This window comes from Melopsittacus undulatus, chromosome 1 (genome assembly GCF_012275295.1).
Source record: "Melopsittacus undulatus isolate bMelUnd1 chromosome 1, bMelUnd1.mat.Z, whole genome shotgun sequence".
In the NCBI taxonomy this organism is placed as follows: domain Eukaryota; kingdom Metazoa; phylum Chordata; class Aves; order Psittaciformes; family Psittaculidae; genus Melopsittacus; species Melopsittacus undulatus.
Window position 1 is genome coordinate 22,173,792 of NC_047527.1, and position 21,907 is coordinate 22,195,698.

At 36.5% G+C, this 21,907-nt stretch overlaps 1 protein-coding gene across 1 annotated transcript in view; it reads right to left on the minus strand.

Moving 5' to 3' along the window:
• VPS13B (vacuolar protein sorting 13 homolog B) overlaps positions 1-21,907 on the minus strand; it is a 449,503-nt gene that overhangs the window by 105,631 nt on the left and 321,965 nt on the right. Inside the window, exons 34-35 of the mRNA XM_034068500.1 lie at positions 11,018-11,720; positions 1,305-1,442 (exon numbers count right to left, since the gene is read on the minus strand). Of these exons, the coding sequence (XP_033924391.1) occupies positions 1,305-1,442; positions 11,018-11,720 (841 nt within the window). The remainder of the gene's footprint in view (positions 1-1,304; positions 1,443-11,017; positions 11,721-21,907) is intronic.

Genomic DNA, 21,907 nt, shown 5'->3' on the forward strand with positions numbered 1-21,907 from the left:
CTTCTCTGAAATGATACATTTAAGACAGCACAGAAAAAAACATAAAAGGGGCAATGAGGAGGTTGTTCATGTACTTTATTCTTTCCTCAAGATTCCTGCCTGCCTGCATGCAAGAAATGGATTTTCAGGTTACTTAACAACAGTATTTATGGTCAGCAGTTAAGTATGTATGTCTCATTCTATAACTGTTCAATTTGATGTTTTGGGGTCTGATATGCAGAAGCGATACTGCTGCACCCAGGAACATCATGAACTGTACTTCCAATATCTAATTTCTATATTTTTAAGTATGTTTAAAACTGTGTGTTTTAAATTGGTAACCTTAATATAACAAGAAACCCTTTAATTTCCCTATGCCTCAGTTGCCTTCTGTGAAATGGCAAGGGCATACTATTCTACCACCCATGGGAGGGTTGTGCAGAAAAATTAGTATTTTTGTAGTGCTTGGATCCTAAAGTAGTAAGCAACACAGAGAAAAAAAGAAATGCTGCTCTAGAGCTGGGTTTAGATAGTGTGCTGTAAGACTGTATGAAAAGGTTATGGAATGGAAAGGAAAATCCAGTACTGAAGAGCTGCTCACTAAGTGACTGATTGATAACAATTCATACTGTGTAATGAGTGAAGTAAGAAAGGGGAAAAAACTTACAGAACTCAACAAATCGTAACAAATATAACAAGAGAAACGAATGATGGCGGCACAGGTAAATGTAAATGTATTTTCTAACTTTCAATGTAACCACGTATTATTCAATATAACCATATTATTCAATATAAGTCACATTATTTTAAGTATATACTAATAAACCTTCACACTACACCACGTAATACTGTGTGTGAAAGCAACACAGTATCAATATTTTTAAAATTTCATTGTGCCAACACTTTAGATGACAGGAATTTGCAATGCCAGGTATCCAAAGAGCCCCAGAGAACGTGGCTTATAAAAATCTTTAGAAACATTTTTTAAAGTCAGCTTTTATACTAAATATAACTATAACATGTCAGCTATTCCAGGGCTAGAAGCAAGTAGGCTTCATTCCTTTGGAAATTCCTCGGCCTCTGTGAGGAGTAAAATTTCGAATTTCACCCTGGGAAGAAAATAAATAATTAGAGCTTAAACCAATGACTGGTCCAAGAACGACCATTCGCCAGCTTTGGCTTCAATTCAGGGTAACTGCTGGAAGAAAATTTCATATTCGTTAGCAAAGAGTAAGTTTTTCTGATGATCTGATGTGTGTGTGTCTGTATGTGCATATCTACAAAGAGAATACATTAGAAAATAGAGGTTAGAGTGCAACGTTTACCTGGTCCATTAAGGAAGTCTTTAATTTGCACAGCGATAAGAGGTGGAGGAATACCACTTTTAGCATCTGCCTCTCCTGCTACCGTTTGCAACCAGATCTTGCAATAATCCAGAGCTTCTGGTAGAGTCTTCCCAGGATCTACAGATGATAATGATTATAAGCCATTAATGATATTCCAGGAAGATAATACATAACAAAATTCTACATACAAATTGATTAAACAAAATTAAAAAGTTTAAAATATATCATAGTAAATACTACTCCTGACTGCTATAAATAGCATTTGCGCCTACAGACAGATGCATGTGTGTAACAATGCATGCATACACAAGCAAAAGGGCAAAGCTGTAATTACACAAAATGTAGAAATCCCACAGAATTATCAAGTAAAATATGAGTAAAAGACATCAGTTACCATAAGATGACTTAAAATAGCACACAATTTTAGCTTTGATTATGATGATGCTTAACCAGTCCTTAAAAGAGAAATCATACTCAAAACATGCTACTTCTAGATTGTGTTTTCATAGCCAGGTAGAAAAAATAATAATGGAAAGATAAAATACAAAGGCTAAAAGACCGGAATGCTACCAGATCTCAGGAACAGAGTATAATGACAATGCGGTTATATAATTCTCTTTGGAGTTTCACTCAATAGCTAGCCAGTAGCTATTCTTGCATACCACCTTGAATTATATTCCTTTGATCAGTCTGTAACATGACAACATAATAGTATGTAAATAATTTCCTCCAAGTGCTATTCTTGCCTTCATTTTTCACATAACGCAAATGGCAAAAACAGTAGCGTAAAAGGCTTTTTCATCTTAAGCAACTCATAGCCTTCATTATAGCAGTTCTCAATTCTGGCACTACAGGTCTTAAATTCTAAATAATCAGTTATTGTATATTATTCAGGCTGCTATGTTAAATACTGAATGTCTGCCTCTTCCTTAACTTAGGAGATTTTTGTGATGCTATTCTCTCCCACTTACAGTTAATTAAAACCTGCTATAATTGCTTTGTTTGAATTTTACTGAGTGGATTCCTTTCAATAACAGTATTTACATATCCACTATTATAGTCAACATATGGTACTGTAGTATCACAATCATATGTGGACTGGGTATATAAAGTCAGCTTTGGAATTTGTATTTCTTGACATTATCATGTGATTCATATAAAACTTGGCACATATGAACCCTTATGTGATTTCAAAGAACCTACTGAAACCAATTGATCATGACTTTAGATCTATGGAAAAGATCAAAAGTTAGCACATTCTTCTGTTTTTATTTGATCAATTTTCAGGCAATGACTTTACAGCAGTATTTGTACTGCATGGCATATACATTACAGCCTTTCCTTCCCTTTATTCCTGCTATACAGTTCTAAAGTCAGCTCCTAACGGTTATTTAAGAGCTGTCACTGCACACAGCAGATTTGTATATCTTCCATGTGAATTTCTACATCTTTATGGTTCTTAGCCCATTCCTTTAATTACATTAACCAGAATGGTGTGCCACACTCCCTTTTCTATAGTAAATGCTTTAGGGAATATCTTGTTTCCTGTGTCTGGGGTTTGTCTAGTATACTGAAGCTAATACTAATAAAAAATCTTTACCACCAACATACACATCTTTTCCAAAATATAGTTTTATAGTTGTTCTGAACAGGATGTTATCTCTGACTTGGATCTATATCTATGTATATATATAGGTATAGTATATATAATATCTGGTAGCTCATCATAAATAACATACTAATATTTTTCAGAATATGTAGTGTAAAGCATTGTAAAAATTACCGAACATTGTGCAATAAATATTACTGAATCAATTAAATTATCTCTAAGTTACTGTTCCTTCAGAAGTACTAATATAAACATTTATGTGTACCAATATGGGGTAAAATATTGCAATATTGCATTATTTTGTCTCATTTCTGAAATATATAATCAAAAACTCTATACAGCAACCTAGATCACCCACTGGCTTTTAAGAAAATCCAGTAAATATATTCAAACATTTCTTCTGAAGAATGCATTTACAGGTATTCCTATTATCCCAAGATGTGTTTATGTTACAAAACACCTAATACTTATTACAAAGTTGAAGCTGTTTCAAGATGAAAATATCTCTGATGAAAAGAACTTACATAGCAGAAAATCCTTGCATGACATAATACATTAGCTATACAAACACTGCCCTCAGGGTACTGAGAATGGCAGCATGTAAGTAAAAAAATGAAAAAACCTAAAGGAACCACGGGGCTCTCAGGAGATTATTTTGCTCTGTCAGGTCTCCAAGGAGTGCAGCACCATTACCTCTTCATAACCTGGGGCACTGAGTCCAACAAAATATATTACTTTTAACCCAGCACTGGCCTTTCTGATTTCAAGCATTTCTTCCTTTTTTTTAACTTCTTATTCTGAAACTGAGCTAATTCTGGAAGCAGGATAGCTGCCTTGACATGATTTGTATTCAGAAGTAACACTCGCAAAGGGCCAGGCAAAGAACTAGTTTGAGTGCCTCTAAGTCTGTGGCATATGGTTAATTTGGTACCTCGGTTAACAGACTTCACCGTCCATCCAAATATACCAAATATGGATCAATAAGCAAGCTTTTACATAATGAAAAGAAAGCTAAAATCCAGAGGTTTCAACCCTGACTGTGACGGTGTACACCTCAAAAGCCTGAGGCGAGTTCCAAACAGAACTTATAAAATATATCTGGATAAGAAAAATTCATTTACATCAAAGGTCAAAAGACTGAAATATGTGCACCTTAATTAAAACAACTTCTAAAGTCAAAACCAGCAGATGCATTTTCATAAGATTAAGGATCAGAAAAGGAAGAAAACAGTAACAATCAATCAATCAATCCCTATGCCAAGGGAATCTCTAGAGAAGCATTTGAATGAAAAAGAGAAAATTTAGACTGAAAAGTGAGGAATTCCTGATGGGGAGAGCTGTCAGGAAAAGGACTCTTCTCCCTCAAGGAAATGATGGAAACATTCAGAATGTTTAAAAATACACTTGACAGAACACTATAAAATATACAATAGGGAACAATTATGCATCAGCAGGGAACCAGTCTGAATAATGTATTATAATAGGTCATTTCCATTTCCATTTTCTATGATTCTCCCAAAAATCAACACTTAAATTTGCAGTTATTTGTATAAAGAAAATGCTGGAGAAAACCCAAGGGATGCATATATAAGTAAAAGGAGAGGCTAGAATTACTCCACAGCAAGCCAAGAGAGAGAAAAGAAAGGCTTGAGAAGTCAAGAGTGGTGAAGACGGCCAGAAATTCTATCCTCTGCACCATGTGAAAAATTTGTCTGTGGCAGCAAAAGAAAAATGGTGAGACAACTATCACAGATTGCAACTAAGACTGTAATTTAAAATCTGTAAGACTGAGAAGCTGAGGCCTTCAATACCTGCACATTTCCAGTCCTGTTTCTTTTTTCCTAAAAAAAAAGTTTAGCTGTTTTTGAATCCACCTAAACATCTGAAACCCTTTCCGTCTTGCTAACGTCCAAACCTCAGCTCCAAACTTCACAGTTTATGAAGTATCTTCCTAATCTTGATTTGATTTGCAAGATTTTGATTTCAGCTGCTATCCCATCATTCATATATTAAGATCAGACAGCAAAACAGAAACCTCTGAATTAAAAGGAGAGTTAGTTAGAGGCAGGGAAAGAAGGGAGGCAGGATAAATTTCACATCCTAAAGCTTTGCATTCTCCAGTATGTAGTTTTGTTCCAGTTTGTAGCTAAGAGCCAGGGCAGCTCAGGGGGAATAGCTCCTGGGAGGCTTTCATAGAGGAGGCTCAGCAACCCACAGCATCCTTGCAGCCAGGCAGGGGACAGGGCTGCTGAGTGTGTGCGTGGAATGGCAACTTGGACTGTTCAGCTGGAACATAACCCAGACCAAATGAGCTCTGCAACATGCTTTTATTTCAATGGATGAATCATATTTTGGTCTACAATCAATTTTAAAAGCCAGTATGATGCTGCAATCATCTCTGCATTTCAAACTCCAAAGTGGAACGTTTGGTCTTGTTTTAAAAATGGTTTCCATTGGAATTTAAAGAACACAAGTGGGAAAACATTTCTACGAGCGTACTCATAAGTGCTGTGTCAGGAAGTTCAAAAATGAGCTCTTACAGCAACCTGAGGAATGCACATTCCCAGGCCAGCTTGTCTTTACAGGAGGGGCTGTACCCCTCCATGTCCATGGATACAAATGCATTGGACAATAAATATACTTGGAGGGGAACAGGTGACACTCCAGCAGAATTCCCTCAATGCTATGCTAGGAAACAGCCTTAAACCCTCTCTCTGCCTTGTAGGAAGCACAGGCTGACTGAGAGACAGTCTGACTGAATCAGACTTCCTGCCAGAGCCAGCCTGAGTTGCACTCCATGCAGCCTGGGCTTTCCATTAGATCAGAGGTTACATGTGGTCTTAGCTACTGCATCTGCTCTTCATGGACCTCCTGCCATCAAAGGCGTGGGTGTAAAGTAAAATAAAATAAAATAAAAAACAAGATTAATTCTGGATGGGTTCACAATGCTTGCTTTTTGCAAATGCTTCACTGGCGGATGTTGAAGAAATTCCATGCATAGCAGTTATTTACTGAGAAATTTCTCTCCCTTAAAACAACCAAGCACCACAATGTCCTCTTTGAAAGTAAACAAACAAACAAATAGAAAAAAGATTTTTCAAGAATGCCCAGAGCACAATGGTCAGGAAATGAGGCAATTTTGTATCTGGATTACATTACCTGAAACAAAGCAAATAAAGATTTAAAACAATATTTATAAAAGCGGCTTATGAGATTACATTAAAAACAATTGCACCCACTTTTATTTAAGTGGAAATGACCAATGCTCTGTTTGCAAAAACTAACAGTTAGCAGATGCCTTTTTGTTAAATATAGGATGAGCACTGAGTAAAAAAAAAGGTTGGTTTATAAAAGTATCTTGCAGGCTATATACACAGAATCTTACAAGTAAACTCAGGGAGCAACTAGTCTTCTTAATAGTGCTTATTAAGCAGTTAATATTTATTGCATCAATTTATTTACTCTGATTTGAAGTTCCTATAGCTGGCAGTAGCATAATTACAATCAAGCTGTGCAATTACAAAAATAATTTAAAACCACAATTGAAGCAGTTCAGCACAACCATAATAAACTTGAGCTAACATTTTAATAACCTAAAAAGTCTCCTCCTCCTCCCGACTTGCAAGTGGACTTAGTTGGAGAGAAGAACTGAGGAAATTGAAAGCACAACTTTCAGGCCTTTAGCTCCAAGGCAGACAAATTCTCCTACATACAGACACTGGCCTGATGGAAATGAGCTGCTACTGCTAATTAACACACTAACAATACTTTTAAATAGCCCATTTCCTCTTATTTTATTCATTTCTTGCATGTTTCAGAGAGTAAAATAACACAGCTAGTGACAGAGGGGATAACATCTTTGAATGTAGTTTGGTGTTTTGGCCCCTGCGCAATACTCACAAAACCAGTGAAAGCTTAATGTGCAAGATCCTGAATTTTAAGCTCTATTACTTTGAATTCTTTCAGAAATAAGAACAAACCTGTCAGTGTACAAGGTCAGGTTGCACAGAGCCTTGGGTGACATGGTCCAGTGTGAGACGTCCCTGCCCATGGCAGGGGGGCTGGAAATATACGATCTTAAGATCCTTTCCAACCCAAACCACTCTATGATTCTATGATTCAAATAAAATATACGTGGCTTTGTAACAGTATTAAAAACTTCATTCCTATACATGTTCAAAGAGTAAACCATCATAAAGTAAGTTTAAATTTGTCATCAGCCCAGGATTAACAATTTTTCTCTTTGAATTTCATGCTGGTGCAGTTTTACAGTATAATTTCACAGTTTTATTAAAATCTTCATAGAACAGACTCTCCTCACACTACCTGTTAGGACCATTTCTGAATTCTATTCCTCGTTGACTTTAGAAATACACTAATGGGAGGTAAGGGATGGAAAACAACTAGATTCAGACTATTACCAGCATTTTTTTTTACCCTAGAGGTTTTCTTTTTGGAACCAACATACATCAAAAAATAAGACCCTCCTAATTTCACAACAGAATTCTGTATTTGCTTCTGCCTTGCAAGATTTGAGAGCTGTTTCAAAACTGGGGTTTTTGTCTTTCAGAAAAACTTGAAGAAATTACAGCACATATTTCATAAGACCTGAATCTATTGCTGTTAAACTAACAGCAGTCTTCAGAATTACACAACAAAAGTGATTGAAAAAAAATTTAAATGCTTTAAAACATGCCTAAAATATTTGTATGCAGTGTATATGGTGTATATATATATATATACATATATATACATACACACACACAGAATGACAATTTGAAATGGCAGAGCTTTTATTAGTGTGTTTTGGATGTAATTACATATTTCATATATAGCTTAACCATATTAGTATAAGTAATGAGAAACCCCACAGGAGTACCAATAAAACTTTATAACAAACATCATGTATTTTTAACTTTTGCCCAAAGAAATCTCAATTTTTCTAAGTTACTATGAAATTTGCAATCTTTGCATATGCCCGATCTTCTACACTGTTGCTGTGCTGGTGCCTAACTCCATCATGTGATATAATGGACATAATGTTCTCATCAGGCCTGCTTGCCTAATCCCACAGTTTAAATATCTGTTGTTTGCTTTTTGGTTTTGGGGTGTTTTTTTTTTGTTGTTGTTGTTTGGGGTTTTTTTTGGGGGGGGTTTTTTTGTTTGTTTGTTTGTTTGTTTTCCCCAGGAGGAATACACTCTATCACTTTTCATAATGCAGTTTAAATACACCTTTTATGTTTACTTTGTGTCCTCTTTCCCATCCTACTTCAGGATTACAGCGATAGCTGCATGCATACATACAGACACAAGAAAATCAGTCTTCTGAGAGTTTAATGAGAAATACTCTTTAGAAATATTTGCTGTAAATTAAATGTCATTTATGCCCTCTTCCCACCCTCCAGACCTTGATATATAGAGAAATACAATAATGTAGTATACAAAGGCAGAGAAGCTTATTTCTTTCAAATAAACTTTATAGTGTCCTGGATTTGGATGACATATCTCTCTCAGATAAAACTTTCAGCAAATAGCCACATCAAGACAAATTGGTGTGATTGATGAAATCAACTGCAGCAACACAGAAAATGCCATCTGAGCTTCTGATACTGTATTATAAGGTATGCAATATATAGAATGTGCATATATATGTAGTGATAAGACAAGGGGTAACAGGTTCCAACTTAAACTATATCCAGTTTAGACTGGATATAAGAAAGAATTTCTTTACTGTGAGGGTGGTGAGGCACAGGAATGGGTTGCTGAGGAAAGTTGTGGATGCTCCATCCCTGGTGGTGTTCAAGGCTGGGATGGACAGAGCCTTGGGTGACATGGTTTAGTGTGAGGTGTCTCTGTCCATGGCAGGGAGGTTGGAACTAGATGATCTTAAGGTCCTTTCCAACTCTAACTATTCTATGATTCTACCATTCTACGTTATATACAAATATGTTACGTGTATGTATACACATATATAAAACACATAGTTCATGACTATTTTCCCTCAAATAGGCATGCTAGAAATGAAAATTAGAAATTTACAAAACTAAGATGCTTCTACAGTGGTATGACATTGATCTCAAGCAATGCAATTACAGGCACAGCATGTCTTCCTAAACAAGAGGCAATAAAAACTTTATACTACTACTTTGCTGTGTGAATTGGCGTGTAACTTGAAGTGTGGATTAGTTTTATTAACTTATTAATGTATTTAGCATAGTGTTTTTAGGCACTAATACTTTGGTACCCACCTCTCAAACTCTTCTGAAAAGAGTAAGCTTCAGTAGCAAGCACAGAGTCTGATACACGAACCCGGTAATTACTACCTCTCACAAAGGCAGCAGGATGAGACCCTAATGTCTGACACCTGCCTCCATCCTCTTTGACCCTTGCCTGACAGGGAAACAAAAGCCAAAAAAAAAAAGGGCAAAAACCATGTATGGCTGATTTTAAGTCCTGCAAGACAACTCCTTTGGGTTTCACTTCAACAACTGCTGGTGACGAAGGAGCTCTCTGGTTGAATGTTCCTACTATCTTTATCATTTAAGCTTCTGCCATGCTTATGCACTCTCTGATCGACTTTCAATTTGTAGGAAGACTTTATTTCAGCCTGTGTTTTGTAGAACTGTTCCCAAAAACACGAGGGTGAAAGATTTCCTTGTAAGAGCAGAATGGAGAGAACTCTGCCCAGTGCATTGGTAATGTAGTGGCAGCTTGTACAAGAACACACTTCAATGCCTCAGACATGAGAAATGAAGAAGTCTAATGGCATCTTTCCCACACACTAAGTTAATGAAGTTGTGATCTTTAATTTACAACTACTCCCAATTTTCCTTCAAGCTTTGCTTTGTTAATTCTTGTAATTGTTACAATGCCCACCTTCTATATGGTATTTAACAAATATACATGGGAATCTGGAGTAAGTCAAACTCATGACAGCTGTGCTTCTTCTAAGACAACATGGCAACAACAAAACTGAAAATGCAAGAATGATAAAAGTGTAGCGGAGAATGAATCTTCACCCTATTTTAAGTATCTTCTCTCTGGCTGTCTAATCCCTCCTAAAAGTTCCACTGTAATTTGGATTTCTAACAAAAGATAAGATCTATTAAAACCAGCAGTTTAGCCTTTTGCATAAGGACATTATTTTAATGCCAATTTAAAAAAAAAATATGATTCAGCAAAGATTCAGTATTGCTGCACAAAAATGTATATTATTTTTCACAACTATTGTTATGAACTCTGGCAAGGGAAAACTAGCAGTGGCTTTTACCTACAGGTCTCATTCAAACCCCCCATAATTTTCTGGCTGTGTGTTCAGCAGATTTTTGTATCCTCATTTACACTTTCTGGGGCTAACACACTCTAATGATGTATCTCATTTAATTTTTATAGCCAGTATTGGCTATCAGATAGATGAATTGCAATAATCGGATTTCTCTTTTCAGCAGTACAGGTAAGACAGAAAAAGAAAATTTCAGAATATTTTCTACTGCAGTTATTCTGGTATTTCTTATTATAAGCTTTGCACATATGCATTCATTAAGAGAATGAAATTCTTGCAAAACATTATTACTCAACTGAATGAAAATTTAAAATATATGACATCACTATGTACCATCTGGAAGATCACTATACTTTTCTTTCAGTTTATGATCAAAACACCAGGTGCTTCTACAATGTTTATCTTTAAATTCTATCAGTAGGTTAGTATAGGAAAATATTGTGACCTTGAGTCATTAAAAAATGCTTTTTATGAAATCACCTTGGCTTACAACTCTTCCTTATACAACATTGAGAAGTTAGAGTAATGCAATAATCCCTGTCATAATCTGGTAATGAGAAAGTAATATTGAGGAACAGGAAGAACTGGTTGCTAAAAGGTTAGATCTTCATTAATTTCAAACATTTCACACACTTAAACTTGATTCAGCTGTGGGATATAATCTAAGAATATGTGTATTTACTGAATGATTTTCAGAGACATGTTAAAAGTCACCCAGCTGTTTTCTACTACTTTAGTTAGCTTAGAGATGTGCGGTTATTTTGGTAGTTGTAAACAGGAGTGAAAGTTAAACGCTCTTACCTGTGGACTTGTAGTCTGAGGCTACTCCTTTAAGACCAGCATCGAACACTGATATTTCTACCTTTTGCTTTCTGTGGTGGCAGCTCAGTAGCACAGAGGGCTGTGAAATGACGAGGTAGAGAAATGGCTGTAGCTCTATGTCCCCAGCTCCTCTCCGACCAGGCTGCCGAACAATAGTTATACCCAGGGCTTGTCGAGCAGATGATCTTGTAGAAGCATGCAGACTTTCCAGTGACAGAAGACCTGTCTTTCTCCCAGTAGACAGGGGAACATTACTGTTCAAAAGATCATCTGCTGTGATGGAAGAAATGGATGGCTGACTGTGCTTCTTGGCATCATGGTTGCCACTTGAGCCCACTTCTGGAAGGTTCAAGGAGCTTTTGCTTATTTTCTCACCATCTTTCTGATCTTGTGCCGATTTTGATTTAGGTAAGGCAATGCATGAGTAAGTCATCAAGGAGATTCGACTTGCTGTAACAAAAATGTCAAAAGGAATGAAATTGAGGTTCTTCACGATGGAAGACTGGCGGGAAGGACGGGCAATGCGGTGCTGGCTGGTACCGCTGTGCTGCTCGATCTGAATGATTCTAATCTTAACACTGTCACTGCCAATCCCACTGTCCTGTGCCCCACTATAACGGGACAAAGTCTCAACTGTTCCTCCATCAGACACATCCATTTTTTTCTGCTCTTGTTTGGAAACCTGCGAAGGAAAATATTATATTAACTTAGGATACCCATATCCCAATTATTTCCATTTCAGTGGCAGCAAACAATCACTATATAAACATGATGGCAAAAAAGAGAATTATAAAAAAATATCTGCCAAGTTAACTTTAACACAGTAATCACTCATGAAAACACAGCAGGTGGCTGTTCCAATGAAATGATGACTCACAAGAGACAAAGTGCCAAAAGAACATGTGAAGGGGGAAAAAAAAAGAGTGATGATTTCTAGGCTTAAATGACTCTTTCTTCTTCTTCAATTTAAAATATTTCTTTAAAGAAACTACAAGAAATGTATGGATTAATATTAACCCATATCTTTGTGAAATAATGCACTGTAAGTAAAAAGCCTAGTCAGAATTGTTTTTCAGCTTTGAGCACTGATGTTCAAAAAGTCCTCTTTGGCGCTAAAGTATTTTACCATGATTAGATGAAATAGAATATAATACTAATCTACTGCAAAAATCACAGAAAGCCTATTAGGAAATTGTAAGCTGAAATGCATAAATATTATGTTGTAGAAAAAAAATATTTTTCTTAAGAGATGTGGAAATGACAGCTGCCTTAGATAAAACACCAAAGTTAAAGGAAATGTCAGCATTATCTAAAGATGGGCTATGTGATGGGGTAAGAGCTCTTAGTTTACCAAGGATCACCAAGGCTACATTTGGTCTTGGCTGTGACATTCACAGGGCTTCACATAAGAAATCATTGCATATTGAAATATTTCAAAAGGAAAATATACCACTGATAAACAGGAAAAAGAAAGTTACTTCTATCATGGAAAATGCAAGAGTGAAGCAAAAGTTTGCAAGGCTGTGTCCCGGGACTAATAGCACCAGGTCAAGAAAGTGAGATAGCTAAGATAAGAAAGTGCTTCAGAAATAAAACACTTTCAATACTGCTTGTGAAACAAGTAGAAATCCTACAAAGAGCTTGGGGACAAGATGGGAAGCATATGCTAAAATATTTGGACCTCTCTGTAGAAATTCAATAATAATAATAAAAAATGTGCACCCAAGTCCTCAGAGTCATATGGAGTTTAGGGTAATGCATTCACCCTGTATAGCTTCCACAGCACAACTAACACTTCTATCTGTGCTGCCCAGAAGTGTTTCTGCTCTGCTCCATAGAAGAGTTAACAGAAGAAATGCCCAATTTGGATTCGTGACCCATCCAGCCCAGTACACCCATTCTAACAGCACTAGGAGGAGACTCTGTCAAGAGAGACCATGGACCCTGGCCACTTCCTGCAATCTGTTCCTCTCCTGCTCCCCAGGCATCCACAGCTGTTGCATTTAGGATGCCAATGGTACACGCCTGTGTAGTTGTTTTAGTAACTATTTCTGGACTTCTTGTCCATGAATTCATCCTCTTTTTCAACATGTTGACAGTGTCTGGGCTCCTCAAACTTCTGGGAAAGCAAGTTCCATTTTTCTTTTTTTTTTTTCTTTTTTTTTTCCATTGCTTTAAACCAATCTCCTACAAGTGTCAGAGCATTTCCACCATCTTCTGCAGTACATGATTTGAATATTCAGGTCCACATTCAGCTTTATCATTGTTACTATGACTTCGTAAACCTTTACATAGCTTGCCTCAGCCTTCTCCTTTCCAGAAAGGGAAATCCCAGCCTTTTGAGTCTCTCTTCTACCTTTAATCATTTTAGATTCCGTTCTCTACTTCTGTAACTCCATTATGCACTTCTTGAGTACTCTACACAGTACTCAAAGCAGAGGGAGCACTATGGTTTTATACAGCAGTAAAGTGATGCCTTCTGTCTTGTTCTCAATTTTCATACTGATGTCCAATATTTTGTTGGTTTTCTTTGGCTGCCACTGCACATTAACTCAATGATTTAATTTCTTTGTTCCAAGACCTACTTCAACAGCTTCTTTCTACCTTGTCCATCCTACTGAATCTTTCAAAAGGGAGATAGAAACTAGGGAAAACCATACCTTAACATCCTCTTGAAAAATATAATAATGAATTACAAGTACTTCTGTAATTTATCAGCAACTCAACTACAGAAATGAAGGGCAGTGAAATAGTGAAAAACTTTGGTCTTTTTTTCAGCAATATTAATAGATTCCATGTATACTGCAGAAATGGGGTTGTGGGAGAGCTAAAGAAAAGCAATTTTTTAAGGGTTCCTTTATATTGTGCTTTATGAAACAAAGGTAGCAACCCCCTCTCCTTTTCTTTAAATGAATGAACATACTAGAGAAAAGGTATTACAGAGGAAATCCTTAAACAGAACTATTAACTAGCTGAGATTTTCTTTGAGAAGGTTTTTGCCAGCTCTGGTTACAGTCTTTTCAGATTCACTCTTGTACATATTTTTCAAATAACTAATAAAATTCCTTGCGGCTGATTTCTATGGCAGACTCGTATCACTGACTTGTAAATGTGATACCACTTTTAATGCAGCCTCTGTAAAAATAACTAGAGACCATTTTAATGAATTACTACATTGCGAGCCAAGAAATCCTGATTGCTCCTGATTCCTTAGCAAAGTTAGGCTACTTACACCTCACCCTCTCTCTCTGGTAAACTATGAAGTGCTTTACCCATATCCTGCACTGATGGAACTTTCAAAAATGGTACAGATGGTTTTATATCACTGATGAATTGAGGGCAAGCAGAAGGCAGAAAGGATGGAGCTGTGAAACAATCTGGTCTATAATTTAATGGAAATGCTGCTTGAAATGAAGTAGAGGGCATTTGTTGCTAAACCCAGCAATTTTTAATTGCTCCATAGGCATCAGTTCAGTCTGATGTAAAATATTCTTAGAAAGTATGGTTCTATAGCAAATGACCTTCTTATGGGTACTACACGTTATTCTCTTGTTCTCTATGCAGCAGAAATTTCTACCACCACCTGACATTTAGGTTAGGCTGGTCTTGGCTAGAGGGACTGAAAATAAAATATCATCCACTAAATTACAATATTCCAGGGAGAAAACCATTGCATGTGTATGACTGGCTAGAGGGAGAAAGCACAGGACTTCTGGTTTCTGAATGGATCCTCTTTCCTCATACTTAAATAGATTTGACTTGAAGCCTAGCTCTTTTCTTTTGCCTCTTTTTACAACCAGGTATTCATTAAATGCACTGGTCTATGCACCTCAAAGAAGGTAAGAAAGTAGCTCTGCCTCCATCCCCATACAGACTATAGTTTCTCTGCAAAAACTACTGCAAGGGTGCTAATTGGTCCCAACTGCCGAGTTTCCTGTTATGCGGACATTTGACTACAGAAACTTTACTGAGACCCCAAATCAATTCATGCAGGTCACTGAACAGCAGTAACTTTTGCTCAGTACTAAGCAGTATGGAATACGAACCAGTGCCTGAAAGGTGAAAGACACCATATCCTATTTCGGGTTTCCATGCCACCTGGTTCCACAATGAAACTTCGACTTATATATGTTCTTACCACATATATTATAAAAGTTGAAACAAGTGAGTAATGATTTGCAAGACAGCTTTATATAACACAACTTGGTACAAAATAAAGGTGCAGAAGTACCACTATATCTTCTTGCATCAATTTCAGCTCTGTAAGCATCAAGCCTTCCAACCAAATATTACAGTTTACCTGAAAATACATGTAGTAATAAATTTGGGAATCATTTAGGTATTCCTCTAAAGGTTACACTCTCAGTATAATCTAAAAAGATTCTTTGCTTTATTATGGAACAAATGGGCCAATACTTAAAAATGTCAAGAACAACAATATCGGCTTGCTGTTAGCAAATGTAATGGTAACATTTATCATTGGGCTGTATTATATCAGTTCTCTTAGTCTTTACATAACCCATTTAAAATGAACAATAAAAGTTTTCTTTAATTAGCTACTGGTGTGCATTAACATGATCATGATTAAACCATAAAAACCAACCGTACATTACTATGGTCCCCTATCCAATGTGTTTTAAATTATTTTAGTTGAAAATGTACTTTGAGTCCCTTTTAAAAGTTCGACCTTCTGCTTTCAGAGAATTAAATGCATATTACTGTAGTGGAGAAGATAATGTTTCAGACCTCCAGGCATATATTAAACGCACTGGCAGCACATTAGACAAAATGCTTTACTTATTAGATACTTCCTATTCTAAACAGTGTCATCAAAGGCTAAAAACAAAATCCATATAAAAGCTGCACAATGCTTCCACACAGAACCTGTGCCAAAATCCCTGTACTTTCCAACTAATGAGGAAAGGATGTGTACTCTTAACATATGAATGTAAGATTTTCCAAGCATTCACTTTAGGAAACAGGACTATTGATTCCACATGGCCTATGTTAAATGAAACTGTATTGGTAAAATAACCTTTAAGATATTTGGCATGATAACTATAATTAAACAGTATTCAAAGGAATAAAACAAAAGGGAATTTGGTTCCACAATGGCTAATTAAAATAAAATGAAAAAACACAGCATGTCATCTATCAAGATAAATTGTTATTGTTTAAGAACTATTTAAATACTGTTAAAATATACTTTTAGATAAAATCTGAAAGGACTGGAAAAATATTTGTGGCTTAAAAATGGATAGTTTGGTGAAGAAAAAAGTATAGGACGCTGAAATTTTATGCTGAGATAATAGCTTTAAAGCTTTGAGCACAACCAGATGGTACTTAAATCAGACGAATTCTACAGTTTCACTGTCAGAATGAGCTGCAATATGGAAAGCTTTTCAATAGCTAGAAAAAAATGTCAAGATGATAGTTTACTTCTTAGATGACTTCAGTGCATTTTCTCATCCTTTCACAGTTATATATCCTATCAATACTAGGCACCATAGAAAAGGTGTTGAAAGCTACACTAGTAGCTAGGGAACTGTGGATAATTCTTCCTTTTCATGTGCTGAGATAGGTAACTTTACTAGCTTAACCCCTTGAGTTCAATAGGGCATATGACACATATATCTATCTAGTGAAAGGGCATGGAAATAGCACGTCCTGTAGAAAACACAGAGATAAATACATCATAAAATCAGGGGTAAAGAAATAGATTTGCTTTCCAAAATTGGCAAGCAGTCCTATCTGAGGTGACTTCAGTCTTAACCAGGTAATTCTTCATTAATTTCCATTCTTGATAAAAGTATTTAGATGGTAGAAACATGTTTTCAAAGTTTTCACTCTGTAAAGTGAGGCAAGTAAAACCATGAAAGCAAACACACAACCTAAGGATTTAGACCAATAATTAACACATTTTCCAAATCAGAGAGGTGATTTACAACAATTGGCAATGTTTTTTTTTCCATTATATTTTAACTTTTTTAATCTCTCAGGAGTTTTCGATAATAACAAATGTAAGCACGTGCAAATTTCACTATAAATGTTTCTACTGGTTTTAGTTTCTTTTTCTGATACTTCACAGGATAATTATTTATTACTAGAATAATTGTAAGCAACATAATCTTTGGAACTGCAACTGCTCTAGATAAAAAGCATCTACATCTGTATAGTTTTTCCAGCTTCTTATATTAATTATGGTTATATAATGACACTATTGAAGTAAAATTTCCATCCTTGTGAATAGCTGTTCCTTAACTCTGATCACAACCCTTTCAGCCAATCATGAGATCATTCTTCACATTGTATAAATTACGGGAAGAGTCACAAGTGTGAAACCACAGAATCAAAGTGCCAATCACATCTGCTCTACCACTGTGGCATGTGACCTAGTTTTATTTCTTTTGCTAAAAAGTAGTAATATTTTTACAGAAATAAAAATCTTGACTACTGCACAAACTCAGCTACAGAAAAGGAATATGTTCCTTTCTGTAGCAGTGCTACAGAAAGGAACATATTTTCTATCTTTTCTACCTTTGTTCTAAGAACTCAATCTACTCCATCTGAATGAGTCTCCCAACAGCTTTGAAATTTATTTGGCGTACCACTGTTAGCCAAGGAACCTTTTATTTTTTGGTTAACCAAAGTTTGCTACATTGTTCTACTGAACAATTCAACTAAAACACTTCAGCTAAAACTAAATATTTCTTTTTTTTTTTTGCATATGACCTACATTATTTGATTTAATTCTGACAATTATAAAAATAATTTTGTAAATTGACATATTAATCTCACATAGAAAATACGACACACATACAAGCATGCCAGACTGCTAAATTATGTCTTACAGTCTAATAAAATTCCTCTTTTAAGTTTTAAATTAAAACTTCAGTCCTACAATTTAATCGAGGCAGACTTATTTCTACTTGTATCAATCCAACTGCAAAAAGATGAATCCAGAGCTGTCCTCCAAAAAGGGAACTATTAAAACAAGCCAAAATGAGGCAACAAAAATATCAGAGATGTCTGAAATAGTACATTTCACACAACAGTCAAATGTTTGGGTTTTTTTTTCCACCAAGGAACTTTCTTTTTAACAAAAATTTGCTGCAAAACAAACGATACAAATTTGAAGCACAATGGTGTATAGGAGCTCCCAAATCTACAAATATTCTTCTGGCAGCAATTCAATTTTAGTTTTGATAGTAATTCAGGAAATATATGAAAGATGTGATGGCAAGGAGCAATACAAACTCAGCTTCTTTGTGCAATATTTTTCCAACTCTTCAATAGAGTAAGAGGCTATATTCTGTTAAACACTGATCCAAATATTCATAAATCAAAGCTGTGCTAAATGTTCCAATTGTAACGTGTATATGCAAATGCTAAATCCTCTCTAATGCCAACAGAATTATTTTTTTAATCTTAATACAAACCGTATGTTTGTTTTGCTACACCATTAAATGCCAATAAGATACTTTTGCGCTCAAAAGAAACACTTTCAGTTTAAAGAGACTGGCCTGAAAGCTGGCTGAGTACTTTGCCCAACAGTAATTTTTATTAATATTTTTACTAGAAGCATTAGCTCTTTTTGTGTTGTTTTTCATATTTAATTTCAGGATTTTAAGTTCATATTTTTTCTTTTACATGGAAATGTCTGGATTAAAATAAGCACCATTTACTTTAGACAAAATGAAGGTTTGTTCATTTTTGCATATTTTTTTTTCTGGTTAAAGCCAAGAAACAGTAATTTTCCATGGGAGTCTACTTGCACATTTCACTTCTACACTTTAAGAAGCAGCAGTTGAAGCTTCAGCTTGATTTTGCATAACATTCTCTAACATTTCAGTGCTAAGGTTTCAGAACAAGTCTTCAGTCCTTTCAGAAGGCTGAATTAGCTCTCATTCACTGGCGTGCCTAAGTACATTGAGAAAACCGAAAACACAACAAAAAACATTCAAGGACTTACATTTTTAAGTCATTAAGGCTGTGGTTTCACAACAGAAAGCTTGCCCTCAAACACTAGGCAGACTAATTACCTAATTCAGTGCCCAGATTGGCTGTATAAACAAGTTTGGCATTAAAACTGGCATGTCACAGCACATTGTGGGATTATTCTAAGTGACCAGTCTAGGAAATCACAGAGCTACTATTGGGTAGCACCTACCACAATAATGGGCTTAGGTACACAAACACCTGGGACCTGCACATTGATGTTTGCCTATCAGACATCGCATCTTTCCAACTTTCTCACTTGATGAATATTTTTAAAGAACTCGCTGAACAATTCTTAGGTACAACAGTTTAAATAATTAAATAATATTAAATATGGAAATATCAGATGATTCACTGTTATGACATCCAGAGATAAAAATTAAGAAAGTTATTTATTACCATTGGAGTGAATAGAATATTCTCCCATTGACTAATATTCAGTGTTCTGTAAAATAAATGAAAATATGTAGAAGCAAATGCCAAATATCCTGGCAGAGATTTGAAGTAGGATTCAGCAAAGCTGCGGAATGCAAACTTAGGTATCATTTTTAGGACAGAATGAATGAATGTATGAGCAATGAAGAGTCATACTGCATACAAATATCATAGAATAGAATCATAGAATAGTTAGGGTTGGAAAGGACCTTAAGATCATCTAGTTCCAAACCCCCTGTCAAGGGCAGGGACACCTCACACTAAACCATGTCACTCAAGGCTTTGTCCAACCTGGCCTTGAATACCATCAGAGATGAAGCATTCACAACTTCCCTGGGCAACCCATTCCAGTACCTCACCACCCTAACAGTAAAGAAAGTCTTCCTTAGATCCAATCTAAACCTCCCCTGTTTAAGTTTGAACCCATTACCCCTTGTCCTGTCACTACAGTCCCTAATCAAGAGTCCCTCCCCTGCATCCTTATAGGCCCCCTTCAGATACTGGAAGGCTACTATGAGGTCTCCACACAGCCTTCTCTTCTCCAGGCTGAACAGCCCCAACTTTCTCAGCCTGTCTTCATATGGGAGGTGCTCCAGTCCCTGATCATCCTCGTGGCCCTCCTCTGGACTTGTTCCAACAGTTCCATGTCCTTTTTATGTTGAGGACACCAGAACTAAACACAATACTCCAAGTGAGGTCTCACGAGAGCAGAGTAGAGGGGCAGGATCACCTCCTTCGACCTGCTGGTCACGCTTCTCTTGATGCAGCCCAGAATATGGTTGGCTTTCTGGGTTGCAAGTGCACACTGAAGCTGGCTCATGTTCAGTTTCTCATCGACTAACACCCCCAAGTCCTTCTCCACAGGACTACAATGAATTTCCTTTTTGCCCAACCTGTAGCTGTGCCTAGGATTGCTCCGACCCAGGTGTAGGACCTTGCACTTGGCATGGTTAAACTTCATGAGGTTGGCATCAGCCCACCTCACAAGTGTGTCAAGGTCTCTCTGGATGGCATTCCTTCCCTCTAGCATATCAACAGAACCACACAGCTTGGTGTCATCAGCAAACTTGCTGAGGGCACACTCAATCCCACTGTCCATGTCACCAACAAAGATGTTGAACAAGACTGGTCCCAACACCAAACCTTGAGGGACACCACTCGTTCCTGTTCTCCAGATGGACATTGACCCATTGACCACAACTCTTTGTGTGTGGCCATCCAGCCAGTTCTTTATCCACCGAGTGGTCCACCTATCAAACTGATGTCTCTCCAATTTAGAGACAAGGATGTTGTGTGGGACAGTGTCGAACACTTTGCACAAGTCCAGGTAGATGACGTCAACTGCTCCACCCCTGTCCATCAGTTACGTAGCCCCATCAGAGAAGGCCACCAAATTGCTCAGGCAGGATTTCCCCATAGTGAAACCATGCTGGCTGTCACCAAGCACCTTGTTGTTTTTCATGTGCCCCAGCATGCCTTCCAGGAGAATCTGCTCCAAGATTTTGCCAGGCACGGAGGTGGGAGAGATGATGTAGTAATGCAGTAAAGTAACATGGTACTTCACTTTCATAATACAGAATCTACCTACAACCTCTTAACTGAATTAGTGTACAGTTAAATTAACTATCCCCAAAATCAAATTCTACAATCTTTTCCTTTCCATAGCCTTTATCTGTTTCGAGCATCTTAAAGGCAATTAAATTAAGTAAATCCACAGCAGACTAAAAGATGCCATGTACAAATATTGCCCAACTAAAAAAAGTTTCTTCTACAATATTTCCAGTAATACTATGTCAGACTGAGTCAGATAATATGCCATATGCAGAAAAATCCACATCACAGGAGTATCCAGTGAGAAACATCCAACTGCTCACAGATGATTGCTCACTGAAATGTGTTCTGGTATCTCAAGTGCCTCAAGTTTTAAAGTTCCCAGATGTATGGAAAACTATCTTTCCTGCCTTACTGCATTGTTTTTTTTTACAGTGTTATATTTCACCTGTATCAAGTCAAATAAAGTTGTATCTAGCCTAATATTTGAGTAAATCATGTTTCAATTTGCCATGAGTATTTTATAACAAGACTACATGAGGAAGTAAAGCACATGAAGTAACATGTGAACTAAAGATTAGGAAATTAAGTATTCCAGAATATGTGTTTTTGGTAACAAGATCATCACAAAATATCCCCCCTTTCAGCAAGTTGTTTGTCACAACCTTGGTGTGCAATTCCATGCCAGACTGAACTTGTGTCTCCTCATTTGTGCCTTGTATGACTGTGTAAAACAGTCAGTTCAGGGTCTTGAAACATCCAAAAAATAGTCCCAGTAAAAACAATCAAACAACAACAAAATCAAAACATAAACCTGAGAAAAAATATACTTGTTTTTTTGGCCTGTTCCATTTCCTGCACTGGCTCACTGTACAAAGTGGAAAA